We start from the raw sequence: 24,742 nt of genomic DNA, 5'->3' as shown, positions 1-24,742 counted from the left end.
TCTCGGAAGGACAAATCTCTAGGTCCCAGAGTCTGCAGGTGTTGGCAGCCTTATAACAACCCTTAACACTGTGACAGTCCAAAAAAGTCACGGTTGATGCCTGTCCTGGTTTTGGCCAGGATAGAGTTAAATTTCCTTGGGCTGAGAGGGAGCACAGCTGGAGGGCCGGGTCCAGATCGGTCACTGGAATATTCCATATCATGTGATGTCATGCTCAGTATATAGGCGGATGCTCTCTCATGCCTTGTTTTTGGTTTCCAGGCCAGCGTGGTGGGATTTTCTGGTGCAGTTGGATTGCTGCTGGCGGGGGGGTAGGCTGTGTACCTGTCCCCATGCTCGGTAAGCCACTGCTACATTTTTACTTGTTTTGGACTTACTATTGTTACTGTTGTTTTTGTTACTATTACTAAATTGTTTTTTATTCAACCTACGAATTTCTTCTTTTGTCCCTCCCCAATTTGATCGGGGAGGGGTGGGGGGGTGGGAGGAATTAAACAACTGGCCATGTGGCGATTGACTACTGGCTGAGTTCAAGCCACAACAGTTTTTGGTGCCCAACATGGGACCTGATAACATTTGAGATAGCGACAGAACAGGTAATAATGTTAATTGCTTGGCTCCTTAAGATTTTATCACCTCATTTGCAATATGTATTTCCCATACTGTTGCTCACAGTCTGTGAGAGTTGGGTTAAGATTTTGTTTTTACTGTACTATGTGATGTTCATCTATGATAGGGTGCAGTCATCGGCCCTGGTGTATTTACAACTGTGTTTGAGAAATTCAGGAATTTCAAATATCTTTGGCATGTTGACATTAACATGGTTGTCTTACTGCTGGGAGCCGGTGTGTTCCTGCATGTGGTTCAGGTTTTGTTCAGGGTTAAGCAACTATTTAAGAGTATCCCTTGGAAATCTACCCCGAGGTTGGAGAATTATGAGTGGCTGGGGGTGTGGGACAGCATGGGCAAGTACCTAGAACAGTGGGCACCTCTGGTGTATTGGAACTTCACTCCTGCACAGGTGCAGAATCCTGAAGAACTAGTAAAATCTTTGGAAAAAGTATGTTGTCACCTGGGTAATTCCGGAGAGGCACAGCTCACTGCAACATGTTGGGGCCTAGCCCATGCTTATCGAGTGCTATTAAACACTGTTCAGCACCCTCAAGAGGAAAAGAAGGGCTCTGGATCTGGTGACAAAGTAACAGAAACTGCAGCCACTACAACCCCAAGGACAGGCGCTGCAGCTGAACCAGAGAGCCAACCCATGTCGGTGTCAGTTGCTCCCATACGGAAGAAGAAATACGCAAGAAAATCCCCTCACAGTGTACAGGGTGATGATGAACCAGGCCCATTACGCCAACAGGAGGAGGAGGCAGAGCCAGTGATAGTCACCCAATCCTTATCCCTGAGCAAGTTGCGAGACATGCGAAAAGATTTCAGCCACCATCCAGGTGAGCAACTCGTTACCTGGCTGCTCCGATGCTGGGATAGTGGGGCCAGTAGCATGGAACTAGAGGGCAGGGAGGCAAGGCAGCTGGGATCCCTGTCTAGGGAAAGGGGCATTGACAAAGTCATTGAAAAGGAGACACAAAATCTCAGTCTCTGGAGGCGACTTCTGTCAAGTGTGAGAGAGAGGTATCCCTTCAAGGACGACTTTGCATGTCGACCAAGTAAGTGGACCACTATGGAAAGAGGCTTTCACAGTTATATGGACACAGAGGAGTCAGAAGTGAAAATCCTCCTGCTCCCTCCCAGATCTGGTAGATGTAACTTTTGTCTGGGGGTGGGGCAACAGGTTTGGGCCATGCAGAGGGAGGGAGGGAGGGAGGGAAGATATCACTCCCAGGGAAAAGACCCTCTCCACATTACCTTGCTTGTCCCTTCCCAGCCACCTACACGACCACAGCCATCTACAGGGCCACAGGCTCTGGTTCAGAGATACTTGTATGAGGGGCCCTGGGGAGACAAAGAGACGTCTCTGTGTTTCCTGTGCAGGCTGAGCAGGTACAAAAAAGGGAATGTGGTTTCCTGTCCCCACCCAGGCCAGCAGTGACAAATTTATCCAACTCCTCAGTGTATGAAGCACCTGCAACTACAAAGGGGTTGCTCAGAAAAGGTTGCAAATCTGCCTGGGGTTGCAAGGAGGTCTGAGTCTTCAGTGCTGGGAGGACAGGACATTTCTCTGCTGACTCGGATAGAGGAAGGTCTAAGCCCTTTTCAGCCCCACAGTTTTACTTTCCTATTTCATGGTGCACCATGCAAATTCCTCTGGGGAAGCCTGCAATGCTCCTCTGGATCCTGGTCATCACCTTTGCTGCAGCCCTTAAAGGTGAGAACCCCTCACCCCTTTTCCTGGGAAGAGGACATGGCGATGGGTTTTTTGTATTTCCCTCTGCCTGGAACCTTTATCATTCCAAAATTACTTTGCCCTTTCCTGCTCTCCCGTAGAATGTGTGGAGGTTGCGGGACCGATAGAGAGATGGAGATCTGACATAGCCCTGCAGTACCCCACTGCCAGGCATAGAAGAGATGTTCACCAGACCGAGGGGTAGAAGGGATGGGAGCCCAAGCTGGTTCTTCCTGACCTAGGAAGATCTGAGGTCTGTCCTCCCATGGTATCTTGACCCCTCTCTCCAGATCCCCAGAGCATTGCTCAGCCCTGCACTGTCCTGATGTGGGTGGGAGTGGGGAGCCAGTCCAACTCTGGGCTTAGCTCTGGCTGGAGAAGGAGCATGGGCAGGATGGTCCTGATGCTGTCATGTCTCCTTTTAGCAGCTACTGCAGGAGGTAAGGCAGGTCCCAAGAGAGGTCCCAGGAACACAGGGTCATTTGTGTGCCCAGGTATTTCCATGCTCCATTGTAATTCCTATCCCATGCATTCCTGCTCCGTCACATTTAATTTATCCACATATTGGGGTATCCAGCTCATGGAAAGAGAATGGTGGTGTGGGGGAACGGGAAGTTCTTTGGAGATTTAACTTCTTTCTGTAAAAGGGAGAGGAAGGGATTGTAGCCCCCCAGCATTCTCCTTCTCCCCTACCAAACGCTGTGCCTCAGCTGAATGGACAGTCTGTCAGTGGTGGGGAGCAACCCTGAGTGAGGGGGACAACAGGTGAAAGTGATAGGGCACCCTGCACCTATCCTCTTGTTGCTGTGACTGTGGCCATGTGTCTTGGAAGATATGAGCTCTCAGGTGTGGCTGGTGGCGAATGGAGAGGGGCTGACAGCACCCAGGGGCTCAATGCATCTCTCTTGCGTCCAAACCTCTGAACTTTGGGTTTCACTTATACCAACAGATGCCTAGTGTGTGCCAAGTTTGTCTCCTACATCAACCACAGTTCTTCCACATTGCAGTATGGGGCTGCTGTGGACAGACAAACCACCACTTCTAGGAGCAGCTCCCAGAGCATATTTCTGGTCTTCTTCACCCTGCATCCTCAGGACCCTACAAACTAATTTTGCATGTGGTGACTTAGCACAGCGTTCAGGAGCCAGTCAGGAACCAGGCAAAATCCTCTGTGTCTGCTCACCCTGGGATCAGTGAGCTCCTGCCTGTCCTCTACCTCCAGCCCTTCCAGTTTCCACCCCAGGGCACTGATACAAAAGGGCCAGTGTGAAGCACTGCAGGAAAGAGGATAGAAAGAGAACTAGACACTCTTGTGAATGAAAGAGGAGGAAGAGGAGAACTTCTGTTGGGGAAGAGGGAGTGGAGCAGGGGATGCCTCTCCTTCTGCTGAGTCAGGGCTAGAAGAACCTAGCAGGGCCCAGAAGGATCACAGCTCTGACACATACTCCTGCAGGACTGCAGGGTACATTTAGACCATGGTCCCACAAAGGGTGTAAATGAGCACCAAAGATGAGCACAGCATGCTCACACCACCTCTACCCATGCAGTGACTGGAACTGATTTGTCCCCTGGGCTCTTGTTCCCACTGCTGCTGGGAGGTGTGTGATAGGTCCAGAAGGGTCACAGATTCTGTCTGCCCAACCCAAGTCTTGCCTCTCCCTTCTGGGAGTGAAGAGTTGGGCTCTGCTCCTCTCTGTGTTCCTTTGGGAATTAGTTTCTCTTCTCCCTGCCCCAAAACAGAAGGACATGATCCCATAGAGGATGGGTCCTTGGCTCCTGACCTTGTCCCCTGAACAGCACTGCTGGGAGATGAGACCCATGAAGGAAACAGAGAGAGACTGGGACTGAGGAGGCCTGGGTTGCCCCTGCACACCTTGGCTTGCTACTGCCCAAATCTAATTGCATAAGATGAATCCATGTACAGAAATCATCTTCCATTTTTAGGTGGGGTGGGATGCTGGTGCAGTGCAGACGAGGGGAGTTTTCAGAGATTTTTCTGAGCATGGAGTAAGGGGAAGACATTCCACGACAAAGCCAATAACTGCCCCAAGGAGCTGTGCAGAGTCTCACTCTGAGCAGCCTTGGGATTTTCTAGGGGCAGGTCATTTCCTGGGCAGGTTTAAGAGCCCCATGCTTCCTGTCCCTCTGGGGCTCATGTGCAACTGGCAAACCAATTTCCCATGTGTCCCTGCCCTGCTCTCTGTAATCTCTGTGCACAGGGATGTGGATCCAGGCATAGCTGGTGAAGGGAGCAGAAAGATTAGGAAGGGCCACATGCTCTCCTTCTGCCAAGCTTCTGGATTCATATTTAAAGCTATGGCATGTTTATGAGCAGTTACCCAGATTCTTATGGGTCTCCTGTCTCAGCAGTCCTTTGACCAGTACAAAGAAATATGAGTCTGTGGTGTCTGGGCAAGCCACTGCCTCTAGGGATAACTCCTGGAACTAAAGGCCAAAATTCTGGTTTTGTGCACCCTACAACCCCAGGATGGACTACTGTACCCATAAGTTCTCTCATAGACACTCAAATCTCACACCTGCCCTGTGTCTTTTTAGGTTCCCTTTCCCCAATAAAGATGGTGGCATCTGGTCCCAAGGAGGGGAAGGTTTCTGGATCACTCCCACTCACCTGTACTGTAATGGGAGCACCTCTGGATAGCCCTCGATATGACTGGAATTGTGTCCGTCAGGCCCCAGGAGGGGAGCTGCAATTTCTAGGCTGGATCTATCCTTTTGGAAATAACACAGGCTATGCCCCACCCTTCCAAGGCCGAGTCAGCATCTCTGCAGATAAAGACAAAAACAAGATTTCTCTGCAGCTGCATGACCTTACAGCCTTTGACACAGCCACCTATTTCTGTGCCAGGCAGAACACAGTGATGCCAGTGGAGGGAGAGGCAGCACAAAAAGGGGGAGTACTCCTGTGGTGGGAGGGCCCTTTCTTAAAATGACAGTTGCCTGTACATGGTCTGGGAAATATCAGTGAGGTTTGGGATTAATAAATGTTGGAACTCCCAGTCTATCCATGGGCAACTGAATTTGCACTAAAATTTGACATTTATAATGGAAGCTAGAAATAAAATTTCATGTGTGAATAAGTCCCATGGGCAGGCCAATCCCCAAACCCCTCAGACAGCACTGACTCTATTCACAGACTTCAGCACAAGCAACCATCACTGCCTCTTCCTCACAGTTACCCTGGTGCTTCTTTAATCCCAGGAGTTAAGGAACAAAGGGACCACATTAGAGCATCTCTCTGGGTAGGGATGCTGTGGAGCCAGTGTAGGCACCACAGGAGGGCACATGGCTCCTTCTCTGTGCAGCCCAAATCTGCCCCAACCTGTCTGTCCAACCCTCTCCTGTAAAGAAGGGGTTGTATCCTTGGAGGGTAGGAACCCGCACGGCTCTGGGCACGGAAAGGTGGATGGATGCTTTGTCACATCCTGGACCTGACATGGAGCTTGAGCAGTGTCACACTGCAGCAGCATGTGTAAAACATCACTGCACAAGGGGAAAGGCTTTTGGGCTGATGGGGCTGTTTAGGTGAGAGGAGCCTGCAAGCAAGGGACCATGAGGAGAGAGGGAGGTGCCTCTGAGGGCACAGAGGTGGCGAAGGAGAAGAGGGAGGAAGAAGGCAAAGAAAGCAAATGGTATCCTGGGCTGGCATTGCCAGCAGGTCAAGGGAGGGGATCCTTCTCTGCTCAGGATTGATGAGGCGCATCTGGAAGCTATGTCTAGTGCTGGGCTCCCCAGTATGAAGAGACATGGACATACTGGAAATGGTCCAGCAAAGGGACACAAAGATGATTAAGGGATTGCAGCACCTCTCCTGTGAGGAAAGGCTGAGAGAGCTGAGATTGTTCAGCCTGAAGAAGAGAAGGCTCAGAGGGCATCTTATCAATGAATACCTGAAGGGAGGGTGTAAAGAGGACAGAGGCTCTTTCCAATGATGCCGACTGACAGGACAAGAGGCAGTGGGCACAAATGGAAACACAGGAGGTTCCCTCTGTACTTAAGGAAACACTTTTTTACTGAGAGTGACAAAGCACTGGCACAGGTTGCCCAGAGAGGTTGTGGAGTCTTTTTCTTGTGTTGTCTAATGACTTGGTGTGGTGGTGCAATCCTTACCCCCCCGCCCCTCTTTGTTGGGCTGCTTGGTGCTAGGTGCGATTCCACCCACATCCCCCGAGCTATACACCAGTCTGTGGAGATAAGGACTGACAATGTTAACGAGCCTGGCTCCTGCCCCTCCCGATTGCTCGGAAATGGTTAAAATGGCCCATCAACTCCTAAGGGCCTGGCACACCTGTGCCTGGGATGTGGTCAAATGGGAACAATAACAGAGTCGCACATTAATCAAATTCTTTTGTAACTGCTGGAAGGCACCAGAAGGCATTTGACAAAAGTCAATTATCTTGGTCCCTATAAATGGCGACCACCAGGGAGACCCTTTGAGCTCTCCTGGATCGCAGCGGGCCTGTGACCAGCATCTCCCCTGAGCTGGGACGCCTCTCAGGTACCAAACCCTTAAGGTGCCGTCTGCTCCAGACGGAAGGCCAGGGCAAAGTCCCCCGCTCGAGTCTCAATTATCGCCCGTTGAGGAATGCCAAGGCATTGTGAGTATTTGCTCTAAACTCGAGAGGGAAATTTTCTTTGAGCTAGCTTCTCTTTATTCTGTGTGTGTGTGTGTGGGTACGTACCCTTGTTTCTGTGTGTGTATGTCTGTTCTGTGTCCATTCTACTGAATCCAAACACCTTTGTTTCTGTATGTTTGTCCATTTTGTTATGTGCATGCATGTGTATATATGTATATATAGGTACCGTTAAGTAAGTTAGTGTGAATCTTGTCATTTTAGAATCTGAATAAGTCGCTTTTCTTTCTTTTAGTATTTCTGAATTATTTTATAATAACAAATTGCTGTTAGTTATTAATAAACCTAGATTTCTTACTAAATATTACCGTGTCAATACTTTCATCCGCGACACTTGGTTAAAGAAATTAATTGTATTGTTTTGAAGATTATAGTCATAATAGTCTGTGTGATTGTTTTGTTTCAGTGTTGCATTGGTTGCCCTTTTATAATGCAGAAGATAGCAAGAGAGGTGTAGAATTATAAATAAGAAGGATCGCAGGAGTGCGATGGAAAAACAAAAGGGGGGAATTTGTAAAAGGAACAAGCTTTAGAAAACTCTTTTAGGATATTATTAATAGCAGGAATAATTAATAAATATTGTTTTATAGGTTTAATTAATAGAGCACAGGTGCCCTAGGAACAATACTGACAGTTTAAGCAATTTAGAAAGGCTAAGTAATGAGAAGCTAGACATAGATTAAGTATATGTTAAATAGAACATTTTGGGTCTTTTCTCAGAAGTCTAAAAGTGAATTATGAGGAAGATTGTTCAGAAGATAAGTAACCATGATGACTGAAGACTGCATCAGTGAACAACAGTGTCCAAAGAGGAGTTGGAACGGAACAATAAGAAGTAGCCGAAACTGTGGAATACAATGGACTTTTGAAATTGATGATGAGTTGAGAGCTGAAAGCTCCTGGAAAATCACCAAAGACTCTTTGTATTGTATGTTAGATCATGTATATAGAGGGTGCTTTTTGTGAGCTGTTGCCACTCACTGAGGTGATGGCCCAACTCTGAGTTGTTAATAAAGCCAGCCTAGAGATACCCACGGTCTGGTGAAATCCTTTAACACTGACCATGCTTAAAGCAGGGGGTTGGGACTTGGCAATCTGCTAACATCCCTTCCATCCTCACAGAAGAAGTGACAATGATAGCAAGCAAAATTAATCTCTGAAGAATTTGGGTATCACAGGCTCATTTTGCAGGATTATGAAAATATCAGAGATATAAATAATTTTACGTCATTCATAGTTCTGATATGTAAGAAAATATTAAACTGACAGTTAATGTGGGACAGCTGGCTCTTGACATTCTTAAGAAAATGTCCTACCTTGAAATCTCTAGAAGCTTATTAAAAATATATCCGAAATCAAGTAATTTGAGTTGAAAGGGCTGTTACAATCCAAATCAATCCATAATCAGTGTCACCAAGAATGGTCAATGTTTCAGTAAGAGAGCTTAATCTACAATAAAAGTGATTCTGGCAATGCTATTTTTAATTTATGGCAATTTCCATGTGGTTTAATTATCCAACAATAAAAGAGCAGAGGAAGACAAAATGCAGTATTTGAGAGACATCAAAGAAGGGGTGTCACCTGACACTGAAATGAAAACACAAGTATTTTTGTATGACTATTCATCACTGTGTGGGGTAGGTATCACAGTGGTTGAAGGGGACTGAACCACTCAACACAAACTGACTTCCTGAAAAACAGAAAAAAGATGAAACATACTCCACTTCCTCACAACCTCATCATCCCACAGACAACTGCATCCTGAAGAATACGTTTGATGCTGATTGTGAAACTATAGGGTAATCACTATATGTAATATCAGTTTTTCTTGCACTCAAATATGGCTATTGGGTTCAAGACCATTTGATTTTGAACATATAGCTATCAACACCAGTTCAGCACATAGGTTTTTACCGGCCACAGTTTAGAAGTTTCCATCTAAGTTACTCATTGCATCCATTTTATATCTATTACAGAGACACAAGAAGAAATTTGTCACTTCCCAAGGTATTTTAGACAGACAAAATAGCTCAATCAATTGCCCTCGGGGCATGACTTTCTCTCCACAACATTCAGGCGACTACCTCAAATGCAACCCCTGGAAGCTAAGTGAGAAGACTCTAACACCATGTGGCTGGAAGACAGCTGCAGTTTTCTGTGATGAGCCACACAGATCATGACCCTACACTCTACTACTAAGCATCATCACTGAAATGGTCCCCTCTATCTTCATCTCAACTCACAGTAAACAATGACCCTCTATCCACCACCTCAATCTGGTATTATAATTCTTCCCCCCTTCACCCTTTTTCCACATGTGTTGCTTCTTCAGCTCAATGATTTAAGAAACCATGCATTAATTCCATCTTGAACTGCATGACTAATATTTTTCTCCATGGACCAGATCATGACCTGCTTGTCTTTGCCCCTAAGAGCTGCAGTTTCTTCCCATTTATTTTCTCATCAAAGACCACTTCAGGGAACATTTTCTGAGTTTCTGATAATACCAGCTTACCTCACAGTGATAGGAAATCTAACACCTTCATGGGCTATAGATTGCCATAGGAGATGGTTGCTGCAGAGTCTCCATTGCTGCTAAACTCTAAGGAGGCCTTAGAGCTTGCCTGAAATCACCCAGGCAACTAATAGCTTCAGGGAAGAGGGCAGCGCCCAGCCACTCCTAGGCCTCTTCCAGCAGTGGCCTCTTTATGCCATGGTCAGCAGCTAGAGGTCGGCCTCCCACCCGCTTTTTTGTGTACGTTTGTTAACCCTCACTGCCAACTTTCAATAGCACTTTGGTAGATGATCAGACTAAAAGTTTTGCACCCTTTCTCCTTGCTGTCCGTTCACTTGGGTAGATCAATCCTATACTAAATTACAATTGCCTTGTTGTCTTCCTGCGCATGTAATTTTTTTCAGGATGTTAATAAATTTCTCTTCCTTCTTGCCCTCTTCCAGCTTGACAACAGTTAGAGAGCAGTATTAACTTATATTTCCTTGGTACACTACCTGCTCCCATCTGTACCCAGGACGTCTTTTTTCCCTATAATGCTGTTAACGTGAGGTTAACTTAAAGTTTCTACTTCAGTGTAAGAAAACCATGGCATGTCCATTTTCAAGTAATGCTCTGTTCAAACACTGTCTGTGGTGGGGGAAGTACCCATGCACACACCCTAGTGATTACATATACACATACACAAACCAAGTGATTAAAGTTTCAATTAAAGGCAGTTGGCTTCTATCATGTGGCTGCGTTTACATCCTTGCATTGCAAGGTTATCTTTCATAGCATCTTCAGTAACAGTCAGACAGTATCTAGACACCATACCTTTTCTTCCTTAGTAATCACTGAAGTGACAGCTTTTTTGCTGTCCATCCTACACATGAGGAATGTATTCAAACAAAATTTATCTTCACCTGCATATTAAGCTTCACACAAGTCTTTAGGTGCAGGTGTTACTGATTTGTTATTAATTTGAGTTGATGATTTATGGTGATTCTGATAAGGAATGATTAGGACTAAACAATTAAATGGAATCTTACAGAAATACTGGTTTTTATAAAAGATAGTGGTGTAATGTTTTAAGTAGTCATAGAGATGTTGTATTTAGTTTAAAGTAACCATACAACCAGTTATGCTGCTAGATGAGGTACCATTGTTAGACTGTCTGGTGAGGATATTTATTGCCCTGTAGACCAGATGTTTTAAAAGCCATATAGTGAAAGGGCCTTGAAACATGTTAAAATCGCAATGTGAGCCAAAGTCCTTGAGTCAGGGGCATTGGAGGGTCTTTCTTCTAGGTCAGCAGTCTGTGGTGGTCACAAAAGCAGCCCCTGACTCATTTCAGGACTCAAGTGCATATGACTGGAAAGAGGTGGGAATATGAAAATGACTTACAGGAATAAGCATGTTTATGCATGAGAACTTGATTAATCTGTCTGACTGTATCCTATATAATCAGCATGCTCCACGAGTTAGGTGTGCGTTGTTGGTGAGATGACTCCCCTGCGCACCAGGCTGTTAGTAAAGGAGTGTCTGCTCATCTACATCCCATCGGTGTCGCTAAGTTCTTTTATCCCGTTTTGGTGACAGTTTATGGTGACCCAGATGGGACCTCGTTGAAAGAGACCGGAGGAGTCGGGGACCTGATCTGTTCCAGCCGGCACCAAGGAATTCTCGGAGATACCCATCAATCCCCGATCCATAAGGCTCTTTGCAATGTCCCCTGGAATTGGTAAGACACTTCTTATTTGGTTTGGTTTGAGAAGTGGCTGTCAGACATGGCAAAAGCTGCGCAGGGTTGGACAAAGGGTACCCATTTGGTTTGGAAGCCGAGGCGTCTGCCCGCAAGACATAAGCGAAAGCTATTGCAGGGTTGGACAAATTTGGGTATTGGAAAAACCTATATGCTATAGGTTTTTATTGGTATTTGTATTTTGGCATTAAAAAAATCAGAAAAAAAGTATTAAAAAAAATGGTGGTGTTTGTGTGAGTTTGAGACATACAAACAAGTACGAAGCGAGCGCAGAGTTTGGATCTGCAGTTCTGTTACCCCGTGAGGGGTGCAGCCGGAGAAGAATGAAGTGAAAGATTGAGTGATTTTGTGTGCATGAATTTTAAAATATTTTGAAATGACATCTAAACTAATGCGTTTGTTCGAGAGTAAGAGTGTTGGTAATTTGGCTTTTGATGAGAAGGTACCGAAGATTTCCCCGTTAGGATGTCTGTTAACGCACTGGGGAGAAATACATGATGACTTATATAAAAATCAAATGATAAGAGTATTGTAATTATTGGTGGCCTTTATATGTTTTGGAAGATCAGGAAAAGTGGCCTGCCACTGGAACTTTAGAGGAGGATTTGTGAATTCTGGGAACCGAGATTTTAATGCACCCCTAGGAATAAATCAGTGTGCTTATTGTAGAGAAGAAGGGCATTGGAAACAAGAATGTTGAAAGATGAGGGGTGGTCAGCAAGAGGTAGCAGGAGTAATGACCCTAGATGAATGAAGGGGACCAGAGGGGAACCCAGCTGAACCTCTGGTTGTAATTAAGCTGGGAGAAAAAGAGGTTAAATTTTTTAGTAGATACAGGAGCAACATTTTCAGTATTGAATACCTGTAAAAGGAAATTGGGAGTGAAAAGAGCAAACATAAGGTAAGCAACAGGGAAAGAAGAAAAACAGGTCATTCCTACAACCCCTGTATTTAAAATCTGGGAACAAAATAATTACTCATAAAATCTTGTATGTATTGGAAAGTCCGATACCCTTGTTAAGAAGGGATTTGTTGTCCAAATCAAACGCACAAATTGTTTTTGAGGAAGGGGAACTCTTCCTAAAAATACCTGAGTCAAAGACAGGAGAAATCCTGATGATACAAGAAAGAATAAAAGAACAAGAAGTTCCACAACAAGTAGATCTAGCAGTAATCCCTACAGTATGGGAAACAGATAAATCTGGTAAATCAAAATTAGTACTACCTGTGAAAATACAATTGAAGGAGTGTGCAAGACCAGTAAGGATTAAACAGTATCTGATTAAACCAGAAGTTAGATGGAGAGTTAAGAAATGATTGACAAATTTTTGGAGTATAAAATCCTTGAGGAATGTGAACCTAAATATAATACTCCAGTTTTACTGGTTAACAAACCTTTGGGTGAATATAGGTTAGTAACAAGATTTAAGAGAAGTGAATCAGATAGCTAAGGACATTTATTCTGTAGTGGCAAATCCATACATATTGTTGACAGCATTAAAAGACCCATCAGTGGTTTACAGTGCTTGACTCAAAGAATGCTTTCTTTTGCATGCCTCTGGAGAAGGGAAGCAGAAAATTGTTTGCCTTTCAGTAGGAAAATCCACAAACAGGACAAAAAAAAATAAATGCAATTGACATGGACAAGACTACCCCAAGGATTTAAAAAATAGCCTGACCATTTTTGGAAATCATCTGGTAAAGGAACTTGAAGTATAGAAACAAGATGATTCACAGCCAAAGCCTGGACACTTACTTTTGCAATATGTGGCTGACGTACTGATTGCTACAGAAGAAAGATCCACCTGCATAAAGGTAACAATAGAACTTTTAAATTTTCTTGGACTAAATGGGTACAAGGTATCCAGAAATAAAGCCCAAACAGCAAGCCAGACTGTAATGTATCTGAGCTTTAAGATTTCAAAAGGACAGCGGCAATTGGGAACAAACTGTAAGGAAGCCATTTGCGGCACTGGAGCCGAAAAATTTTCATGAACTAAGGACCTTTTTGGGAATGGCTGGGTGGTGTTGCCTTTGGATAATGAATTACAGTCTAATAACTAAGCCATTGAATGAAGCTCAAAAGAACTTCCCCTTTGTATGGAGCCCACATCAGCAACAGGCCTTTAAAAATTTAAAATGAGCTCTAATGTCTGTACCTGCCCTGGAACTTCCAGATTTAACCAAAGATTTCCAGTTGTTTGTCTATAAAAGACAACATCTTGCACTGGGTGTGCTGACCCAGAGAATGGGAAGCTGGAAGAGACCAGTAGGATACTTTTCCAAACAGCTGGACACTGTGAATAAAGGATGGCCCACTTGCCTTCGAGCAGTTGCTGCTACAGTGATGCTTATTCAAGAGGCCCAGGAATTGACTTTGGGAAGAACAATAACAATATGTGTCCCACACATGGTGATAACTGGTTTAGAACAAAAGGGGGGACATTGGTTGTCCCCGAGCAGAATGATGAAGTACCAGGCGGTCCTGACTGAACAAGATGATGTGGTTTTAAAAACAACTAACCTGGTAAACCCTGCAGTTTTTCTAAGTTCTACACAGGAGGAAAGGCAGCTGGAGCAGGACTGCCTGACTACCACTGAGCATGTGTCGAGAGGATCTGAAGGACACACCGCTGGAAGATCCCAACTAGGAGTTATATACAGATGGCAGCAGCTTTGTGGAACAGGGAGTTCGATATTCTGGATACAACAGACAACTAAATCATAAAGGCAAATGCAATGTCTGGCACCACCTCAGCTCAAAAGGCAGAACTCTTTGCTTTAACCCGAGCTCTTGAAAGAAGTGAAAAGAAGAAAGTAAATATCTGGACTGACTCGAAGTATGCTTTTGGGGTCGTACATGTCCATGAAGTTTTGTGGATAGAAAGAGGATTATTGTCCTCCCAGGGATCAAATATTAAACATCAGGATGAAATTTTGCAGTTAATTGCAAGCAGTTCAGAAACCAAGTCAGGTAGCAATCATGCACTGTAAACTGCTTCAGGTTAGGAATACAAAAGAAATTGGAGGAAATAATTTAACAGATAGGGCTACCAGAAGAACAGCGAAAGAAATAACATTACAAATGGCATTGATTCCAACCAAGACAGTAATTCTTCCAAAGGAGAAACCTAAATATTCAGAAGAAGATAATAAATTAGGACAATTATTGAATACTAAGAAAATGTAGCTGGATGGTGGGTGACATCTAGTAGACAAATAACAGTACCACCTCTTCTAACTAAGAAATAATTCAAATAAAACATCAGGAATGTCATTGGGACATAGAGGCTTTGGTAACCCTTTCAAAAAAAGACAAGTAGTATCAGTCAAAATGCTTGGATTAGCCAAAATAATAATTGCAAAATGTGATGTGTGTTTGAAAAATAATCCAGTAATAAAGAAAAGGGTCCAAATGGGTAAGCTCAAATCTGGAACAGAACCAGGAGACTATTAGCAAGGAGACTTTTCAGAGTTACCTAGACAAAATGGGTATCGGTACATTCTGGTGGGGAGTTGATACTTCTACAGGATGGCCAGAAGCCTTTCCTTGTTACACCACTCAGGCAAAAGTAGTAGTAAAATGGTTACTATGAGAAATAATCCCAAGATTTGGAGCCCCTATTGAGATCTCTTCAGACAGAGGCCCACACTTTGTTGCTGAAGTTGTACAAAGTGTATGTAAAACTCTAGAAATTACTTGTGATTTACATACACCATGGAGGCCACAAACCAGTGGAAAAGTAGAAGAAAAAAAAATAATCAGACCCTAAAACAGCAGATTATCAAAATATCTCAAGAAACTAATTTAAAGTGGCCTCAGACACTTCTATTGGCATTGTTGCAAATCAGAGTACAACCAGAAAACAGCACATCAGTTAGTCTTTATGAACTACTATATAAAAAACCGTATGAATCTCTGGAACCGAATCCAAATGTGCATGTAAAAGGAAACAAGATGTATATAATTATTTACTCTCCTTAGGAAAAACCCTGACTGCAATCCAAAATGCAGTACTGTGGAACTGACCTTTATCCCTGGAAAATCCAATACATGACTTTCAACCCGGAGACTACGTCTACGTGAAGACGTAGACTTCTGAACCCTTACAAGAATGCTAGAAAGGACCATTTCAAATACTGCTGACTACCTTTACAGCTATTAAAATTACAGAATCAGATGCATGGATGCACTATGCTAGAGTGAAGAAGGCTCCCCCTTCCTGGAAGATCAACAGTAGGAATCTGGGAGCTTCAAAATTGACTCTAAAATATGCCTAACTTTATATATTAATTAGAAATTGTTTTAGATTTGATTTTAACCTGGAAACTGATGCTTGTGGAATTCTGGCTTGAAGTAATAATCAAAAGACAAAATATAACTGAGAAAATACTAGACCTGAAGGTGAGGAGTAGAAAGCATGTAGAAACAGAACAGCTAATATACCTCCCAAAGAAATCACCAGAAGGAAAATTTGATGTTAGGATTAATTAAGAAATTTGACAATTTGCAGAACATAACACAAATTGCTGTTTACTGATACCAAGAACAGTAGATGAATCTGTTCCATGGGGAATTTTAACAATGAATTTGACCAATTTAAGACACAAAAATGAGACTACTTAATTGTGAACAAAAAACCTGTTGTTCAGTAGTATGAACAAGTAAAACTTATCAAGAAACAGTAGAAGTTCCCAGGAAATAAAACAGATTATGAAAAATTGTTAAATATTTTTTCACAAAAATAGAAAAATATTGAACTGTTAGGAGGTGTTCTTACGATGAACAAATTAGAAACAATGTAAGTAGAAACATCATGGAATAGAAGTGTGACAAAACCAATTAAACTGCACAAGAGGAGGAAGTACAATAAGATTCTATATGGTCCATGTCTATATTTTCACAGTTTCAATATGGCTAGAACTCCTTGGTGTTTTACTTGGGATGGGACAACTTTTCCAGCCTTTCCATCAGTAAGTGATAAAGGAAACACATCGAGAGAAAAGAAAAATTTAGTGTCTTAGTAAAATATGAAGAAGTAAATAACTACAGCAGTGTAGACCTAATAATTCAAAGAATTCCTGCTTTGGGTGCTGCCTTAAAATATGGGTGTCTTTGCCAAAATCTTAAAAACTGTCTTAATTTAACCAAAACATATATTCCCAAAAGAAGAACAATATTTAGCTTTAAAAGATCTGCAATTCAGAGTCTAGGACATTTGGTTTGGGCAATGAATAATCGAACCTGAACAACACATCTGCCCTTAAATAGGAAGGTAAAACAGATTACTTCAGGTATGCCAACGTTGTGCCCAATTTGAAAGGAATCTCCTGTTAAGGGGTCCTTAAAAAATAAATAAATAAATTAAATTAAAGCAGATTAGGTGATCAGAGATAGATGACACGTGGAATGAACCCCCAACAGGAATAAAAATTAGTTAGGTTCTAGAATCTCTTTTGAATCCCATAGCATCATATAGAAACAGGAAATGATTATATCAACTAACGGGAGAGGTAGAAAAACTGGCTAACGTCACAAGGAAAAGATTCAAGGAATTAAATTTTCAATTACAAGCAACCTCAAGGATAACTTTGCAAAACAGAATGACTCTAGATAGGCTCCCGCTTAAAGAACATGGAGTTTGTGGATACCTTAAAAACAGAATAGATCACTGCTGCATACATATCCCAAATGTGACACAAGGTGTAAAACATGATCTAGAACTACTAAGAAAAATTAAAGAAGATACTAAAAAAAAATGTCCGAGAAGATATGTCAGAAGATTGGATAGACAAAATTTTTAATAAATTGGGTTGAAATTTAAGTTCATAGATAAGGTTATTAATTGGCATGATATTTATCTTGCTGGTTGTTTTCTTGATGATAATGTTGATTTATTCCTGCTTAAAGAGAGCAAAATTATATTCAATCGCATGATCACAAGAGAAATCCCAGGACTCCCACCAGCATACAGTAAAAGAGAAACATAATAAACTCTGATATGAAAGTATTGAAATGATTTTCAAAACATTCAAAGGGGGGAAATGTTACTGATTTGTTATTAATTTGAGTTGATGACTTTGGTGATTTTGATAAGGAATGATTAGGACTAATCAATTAAATGGAGTCTCACAGAAATATCAGTTTTTATAAAAGATAGTGGAGTAAAGTTTTAAGTAGTCATATTGTATTTAGCTTAAAGTAACCATACAACCAGTTACACTGCTAGACGAGGTACCATCGTTAGACTGTGCGTTGAGGATGGTTTATTGCCCTGTAGACCAGGTGTTTTAAAAGTTGCATTGTGAAAGGGCCTCGAAGCATGTTAAAATTGCAGTGTGAGCCAAAATCCTTGAGTCAAGGGCATTGGAGGGTCTTTCCGTGGTGGTCGCAAAAGCAGCCCCTGACTCGTTTCAGGACTCGGGTGCACATGACCGGAAAGAGGTGGGAATATGAAAATGAGTTATGGGAATTATCACGTTTGTGTATGAGAACTTGATTAATCTGTCTGACTGTATCCTCTATAATCAGCACGCGACACGAGTTAGGTGTGCGTTGTTGGTGAGACGACTCCCCTGCGCACCCGGCCGTTAGTAAAGGAGTGTCTGCTCATCTACATCCCATCGGTGTCGCTAAGTTCTTTTATCCCCTTTTGGTGACCCAGGTGGCACTAAGTATGCAGAACTTGTCCATCATGCAGGATTTGATTAACCTGCTTTCCACCATCCAGAGCAAAACCCTTATTTAATAACTCCTCCCACAGAACAATATATCTCTACCTAATAAAGAGAAACTATTTCTTTTTCACTTTTAAAGATACTAAAAACATGATAAAGCCTTCCTGAGGCACCAAATGACCCTCAGCACTGGCCCATTCAGAAAGAGAACAACTCTAAACCCCCAGATTTAGCATATTACTCTTCTTTCTGGGCAACAAAAAGTAGTTCAAAGTGAAAAAACAAACCAGAACACTTCTGCAACTCTGGAGGGTTTCACTAATTGCTTTTGCTTTTTCATTAGACTAAAATCTGAACCTTCCCAGAGGAACATTATAATCCTTCATTGTAATCCTACAAGTCACAAGCAGGTACAAATCCCCTCTTGTAGCCCAACTTCATGTCCTTATTTTAAAATATTGTGATTTCTTCATGTGGTATATAGGGTATATGACTACCTGTCTCTTGTGAAATACTGTACGGTAAAAGGGAAGGAAGAGGCACTTTTTGTAACTAAGCGTATCACAGTGTTGAGAACTTGGAGTTGCACAGTGACACAAACGCTGTAAGGTCTCATACAAAAACCTGAGACTGCAAAAGAAACAATACATTTTTGAGAAAGAAAGGAAAAAGGAAATGTGTTGAAGAAGAAAACTGCAGAATTCCTATGAGCATTTGTTCTGGAAGCGTATTGCTTTACTGAGCTAATAGAAAATAAAAGGGTTTTAAAAGCTTTAGCCTGGATCAAGTTGTTTGAAAGCACTCTACTATGAAATCATTGTTTTCTCCCCTCATGATTTTGGAAACAGTGATGACTTTGGAGCACTTTTATGGCAGTCCATTGATGGATCCTTTGGATGAACTGCTGGCATTTATGCCACCTTTGGATTGTGGTGAAGAAAGTGGGTTTATCTGACTACATGCAAACAGTGTGGCAACAGACAGGCTCGTATTTGGAACTGGGATCACTTTTTCAGTCGAGCCAAGTAAGTTCCACTTTTTTTACTACTAATGTATTTAAGTTTGTGGTGGGGTGGACAAAGGAATTGTGTGATGTGACAACATAATGAGAAATCTCTGCTGCCTCGGATCTCTTGAACATGTGTTCTCCAACCAGGTGAATCTTCAGTTCATATTTATTTAACAAAGCTTTTCAGGAACAACAAAGATAGTTTCCTAGCTATGTGCATCAACATTACTCCACAGATCCTCACTCCCTCCTGTAGCCCCACTGCTAAATTTAAGACTGTTTATACCCAGTGGTGTCTTAGCCCAGCTTCAGTATAAGGTGAAAGTAGTTGTTTGCTTTCTTTTGTCTAAACACTAAGGTGTGTGGAAAGGAAAAAAGGACATGTAAAGAGTTTCAGGAGAAAGTAGTTCCCATGGAAAGAGGGCATATTATTTTTTGCAGCAACTGCTTGAAATGGCAGTCTTCTGAACGTGTTCTTCATAAGGATGGACTATCTTCCTCAGCTTTTGTGTGACAGTGTGAAAGTGGGAGCAATGGATGAGTTTGTTGGGTTGATTTTTATTGTCCTAAAACTTTCAGTTGCATACCACCATCTGAACACACACACTCCCCAGACAGGCATGGGACTCTCTTAGGTGGTAGCTCACATCTGTAAACCCCATATAGATATACAGCTGCCTTGAAATCTTTAGGGCATCTTACCTGCCTATTTTGGGGTAGATAAATGCAGCTTTGCGTCCTGTGGGAGTAGGGAATCCAAAGATCCTGTTTTGAAAACATCATTTGCAAAAGTAGGACAGCAAGGTACCAGCAGCTTCTATCAGCCCAACTTCAATGTACAGTAATTTAAACCTGCCAAAAGGTGTTCTACCATGAACAATCAACCAACAGAAGTTGTTGGTGGGTGAAAGTCTAAATAATGGATTTGCCTTTTCAGACAAACACAGCAACCCCAATGTGAGGTTCAGTTTCTACACGGGAAGTATCTTGCATGTCTTTTAAAATAAACTGAGTAATTGGCTATCAGTTTTGGTAATCAGTATTTGGTAATTGGTAATCAGTAATTGGCTGTGTCATGACTCCTGTTCTTCAGGAAAGAGGGAAAAAAGCCTTTCCCCAAACAGTAGGCTTTAGAAACTATCGATTCCTCCAAAGACAAGAATAGATTTTCCATGTTTCTATAAAGCTGTTATCCTGACTCTTTCAGTGTTATTTTGGGGTTTTTTTGGGTTTTTTTTTTCATTTACGTGGAAGATATTCAAAAGGACTTTAAAACCACTAAGAACACTGCAGGAGCTGGGCCTCCTGAGAATCAGCAAGAACAAAAGACAGATAAAACATTCTTTAATCTCTACACAGTTTTTGAGACATCTCCTCCTGAGAATTCAGTAAGAGAATAGCTAAGGGATTACTTGGTTCATTTCCTGTATACTTCTCATTGGAGTAAGCCAAGGTCCACAAGAGGATTGAATATATAGCCAATTCTGTGATTTTTGCATAAATTTATTAACTGGGTTTTGTGTGCAATACAAATAGAACTGCTCACCCCCCACTCCACCTAAAAGTAAAAAGATGTCCTAAGGATCTACAAGACATCTGTTTCTTTCAGAAGGGACAGCCAGAAAGAAGACAGAATAAATGGTGTATGTGGAATGGCACTAAACTCTGTTAGACACCGCTGTTGTTCTTTAGGATGGCTCAGCATTATGCAGTCAGTCTCATGACTTGGAAACCTCTCCAGAGTTCACATAACACTATTCACTTGTTAAGAGAGGTTTATATGCCTGGGTCAAGTTCCACATAGAAATATTACAGAAACATTCAAATAATGGAATTTGAAAAGAAAACCTTGTTGAAACTGAACATTTGTTAATGAAAGATTTAACCTTATCTTCCATTTTAGCAACATTATTTTGTATCTGCAAGTAATCCCACTCTTTGGAATAGCACTGTAGAGTGGCGTAACAAACTGTCTTCTCTCCCTATATACTATGGTTAAGCCTTTTAGCCTCATCAGGTAAAGGATTTTTAGGTAATAAAAAGAAGGATCTTTTAGTATGTATCATGTCACAAGCATAGAAGGCTACCCTTGAAGCAAATGTTCTTCTTGGTGTCTAAATTTTTATGAATTCAAAAATAATATGATCATTTGTTCTGTATTCTTAAAAGTTGTCTTCCTCACTTCAAGATTGCTCAGTTAAAGGAATTCAATTATATATATTCTGGCAAAACCAAGCTTAGGACCCCAAGGGACTAGAAGCTCTAATGAAAATCCCACCCTTATATTTCCTTTCTGTCTTTGATCTGCTCTTTGGGAAGCAGGAGGAAGAAATAAACACAGAAAGACACTCAGCTGTCAGGGGGCAGACATGGCTGGACTATATCTGAACTGTAAATGATTTAGCTCTCAGAAAGTACTCAGAAAATAAAGTCTCGTGCTTCTTTTTCAGAGAGTCAAGAAGAATCTTCACCAGAAGTCATTGTACTTAAATCAAAGGAACCCAAACAGTATGACAACAAACTGAACATGGCTTGTTTGGCAAGGACTTTCTACCCTAAGAGCATCAGCCTTGATGTGCCCGAGAGTGACATTTCGTATGATCTGAAGGCACCTGTTGTCACATCTGAGGGGATGTATAGTACCATGAAGGTAACTCGAGTGGAACCAGATGCAAAGGTGACCTGCAAGGCTATGCACAAGGGCAACAAGACTACAGCCAGCATAATTCTGCCAGGTACAGTGTTGTGGTCCAAATGCAATGTAATTCTGGGAGATGCATCTTCCAGGATTTTTTCTTGCCTTTTGAGAACCTAGCAGAAACAAGTAAGGACAGTCAGAAAGATATTTAGGTTCTTAGGTGAAGACAAGATATTCAGAAGTACCGAGCATACATGACCTTAATTCAACTATTTAAGCACTTGGAGTTTTCTTGCCAAAAAAGAAAAAAACAAACAAACAAAACCCCTACCGTACCACCAATGAAACCCCTCCAAACCTCTAATATTTGCTAGTCTACCTTTATCTAAGGCAAAATAATTCAAGGGACTTGAGTATACATGCCTGGTAGAACAAAGTTGAAAATAACTTTTATGAAAACACAAAATAAAAAAGGATGTGATTTTTTTTTCCCAAAAATCTTTTGGTTACTTTTTGATCACTTTTTAAATTGTTCTTTTCCTGTGGTAAAATTCATTTCAGAAAAGAGAGAAAATACGGCTCAACAATCCTGTATTTTTGTTTTTTCTGCAATGACACGTAGAAAGCTAATTTTTCTCTTCAAGTTAATCTCAGAATTAATGACCTGCCATCTGATCCTTCAATACTGTTTATCTATTGCTGGGAAAAGAGCTATAGGTATGTTTTGTGTAATTTTTGTTTTATATAGCTTGGATACAATTTATAGTGTCTCTCAATTATTCAGCAGAAGAGAAAACTGAAGAATTTGAAACAGCTAATGCTTGCAATGTTACAGATGCCTCTACAAAAGGTTAGTTGTCTAAAGGAACAATTGAGTATGGTTCTTTATTGAGGATTTAGTAACAATGCATGAGAATGCATTGTCTTTAGTACAGAAATGTCTGAACTGTAGATAATTTTTAAGCAATAAGCTGCACTTTTTGTGGACTCAATACTAAGACATGAAAAATTGCTTTCTCTGGTGCAGAAGTGTCAGAATTCAAAACTGAGAAATAACCTGCTGTTTCAGGTTAACAGACTACATAACTGACAAGTTTCCATGGGATAAAACAGCAATGAGAAATAAATTCCTCCTCTCTTCTCTGCAGTTGATACATTCATCTGTCATCTTTTCCTTTATTCCTGCTTCCCTCATCAACCTATGATGTGTGGATTTTTCTTCTTTTTTGGGAGGGGGGTCGGGGTAGGGCATGGGGATAATATCAAGACCACACTCTCTTCCCTCTTCTTCTTTTTAAAGCAGATGTCAGAACGGAGAAAGTGAATATGCTGTTCATGTCTGTTTTGTGTTTGAGAGTCCTGCTGGCAAAAAGCATCGCTTTCAATACAATCATGAGTGTCAAGCTGTTTCTCTTCTGAGGTAGGAAACACATAATTCAGTGCCTGAGAACACAGGAGGCAAGTTCAAGGAGTGACCACTTGGCTTTGCATCCTGTAACCCCACAAGGAGTGACATCAGTTCAGCTGCTCTTGTTACCATTGGATAAGTTAATGTAAGCCCCAAATTGCCCCTCATCCCCAAACTGCCTTTGCACCAGGCTAGTCCAGAGCATCTCAGGTTCTATCAGAAATCTTCTGTTGGTTGTTTCAAGTGGCAGAGAACAAAGTGTGGATAAACGTTCAGATCAGCAAGAACTGTAAAGGAATCCCAAAACCCAACAAATTTGAAAAGGGGGACAGAAAAAGGAGGAGCCAAAATGACAAAAAAACCTTTCCAATCCATTCCAGATTAACAGAAACTCAGCACCACTGCGTTAAATGTGAATATGAATTTAAACCAAACATTTAAACCAAACATTGTTTGCTCTTTCAGGTACTGGATAAGTGAGCCAGCAATGGGCTGAAGAAGAGCAGGAAAGAACACACAGATGAATATTTTAAACACCACGGGTCAGCTTTGCTACCAATAAACATCTGAAAAATCAACAAACACCCCAGTTCCTGTAGATCTATGAGTGCATTTACTTCTCCAAGGTGCTCTTCAGTTAAGATCATCTGGAAGCTTTCTTAGACAGCTAATACTGCTGAACACTTGCCTAGCTTAGTTTCATTAGTTGTTATAACACTTTTTTGTTATTTCTTATTTCCATAAGAAATTTCCCTCATCCCTCTGCTAAGCAGCAATACTTAGCCCTCCTACCCCTGTATCCATTGCACTGATGCATCCAAATTGCTTATATAGTTTTGAAAACTTAAAATTGAAATTTATACTTACTATGCTTTAAAAATACCATCTCTGGTCATATCACGTTATTGTGTAATGCTTTTCTGATTGGGGATCCCAGGCACAGAGGGAGCATTGTATAGTTTTAATTTTTAGAAGCTTTTATTAATGGCAATTTTCTGGTGCAGGTAATTGCACTGGACCTGAAGGAATTCACTAATACAGCAGTATTTTCATTTCCATCTCTTCTTTAGAATATTTTTCTCTTTTGTTATGTATATGTTACCTGCATTTTAGGTTTTCTTAATATACACCAAAATAAAGTTTTATTACCCTTGGTTTGCTCTATGCCCTTTCTTCTGGAAGTTGGGTGGAAACTGTGGAAATTCCACTGTCCTATGAAGTGACCACTGAGAACTAGAAAACCACCTATTACAGACTAGATTTCTTTTTTATTAAATTTGTCTATCTTGGGCTTTCCACAGGGAAAGAGACACTCCTTGGCACATTTAAGAGACTTCAAGGAGGGCTATGAATTCTGGCCCTACTGGGTTTAAAGGAATTTTAATAATTCATGCCCCCCTTTCAAATTCCTCAGGCTCAGAATTGTGGATCATAACAAAAAGAGAGATGGATCTAAAGAGAAAACAGTAAAGCCAGGGAGCAATACGAGTATTAACGTGCAGACCTCGGAAGGTGAGAGAACAGGCTGCTGATTTTCCGCTCACCAATACTAGGAAGGGCCCAACAGGAAACACTGTGGGGTGTTTTGATAGATAACATAGCTGTTTGGTTGGCAGTTAGAAAAACCCAACAATTTTGTCTCACAAGCTGCAAGCTGCTGCCCTGCTTGAAGCAGGATACTGTGGTTAAAACACATGACTAATCAGGCTATGCAAGACAAATTCCTCCTTGCTTTTAAAAACGTGTTAACCACT

At 41.7% G+C, this 24,742-nt stretch overlaps 1 protein-coding gene across 1 annotated transcript; it reads left to right on the top strand.

The window, feature by feature from the left end:
- The first annotated feature begins 2,115 nt into the window (after positions 1-2,115).
- On the top strand, positions 2,116-24,148 carry LOC141948430 (uncharacterized). The gene is made up of 8 exons (XM_074880842.1): positions 2,116-2,329; positions 4,904-5,281; positions 11,108-11,234; positions 12,055-12,156; positions 18,888-18,962; positions 21,397-21,677; positions 22,368-22,430; positions 22,884-24,148. The coding sequence occupies exons 1-8, from the start codon at positions 2,257-2,259 to the stop codon at positions 22,997-22,999; spliced, it is 1,215 nt and encodes a 404-aa protein (XP_074736943.1). The 5' UTR covers positions 2,116-2,256; the 3' UTR covers positions 23,000-24,148.
- The last annotated feature ends 594 nt before the right edge of the window (positions 24,149-24,742 follow it).

Source organism: Strix uralensis, chromosome 11, assembly GCF_047716275.1.
Source record: "Strix uralensis isolate ZFMK-TIS-50842 chromosome 11, bStrUra1, whole genome shotgun sequence".
In the NCBI taxonomy this organism is placed as follows: domain Eukaryota; kingdom Metazoa; phylum Chordata; class Aves; order Strigiformes; family Strigidae; genus Strix; species Strix uralensis.
Note: the sequence above shows the minus strand (reverse complement) of the source record. Positions and strands in the feature narration are given on the sequence as shown.

Excerpts from the sequence above, each read along its gene's own strand:
- LOC141948430 (XM_074880842.1), top strand. The coding sequence starts at position 2,257 with ATGCAAATTCCTCTGGGGAAGCCTGCAATGCTCCTCTGGATCCTGGTC. Across the intron at positions 5,282-11,107 it reads AGTACTCCTGTGGTGGGAGG|ATGGGACCTCGTTGAAAGAG; the intron begins GCCCTTTCTTAA and ends ATGGTGACCCAG. Across the intron at positions 21,678-22,367 it reads AGCCAGCATAATTCTGCCAG|AAGAGAAAACTGAAGAATTT; the intron begins GTACAGTGTTGT and ends ATTATTCAGCAG.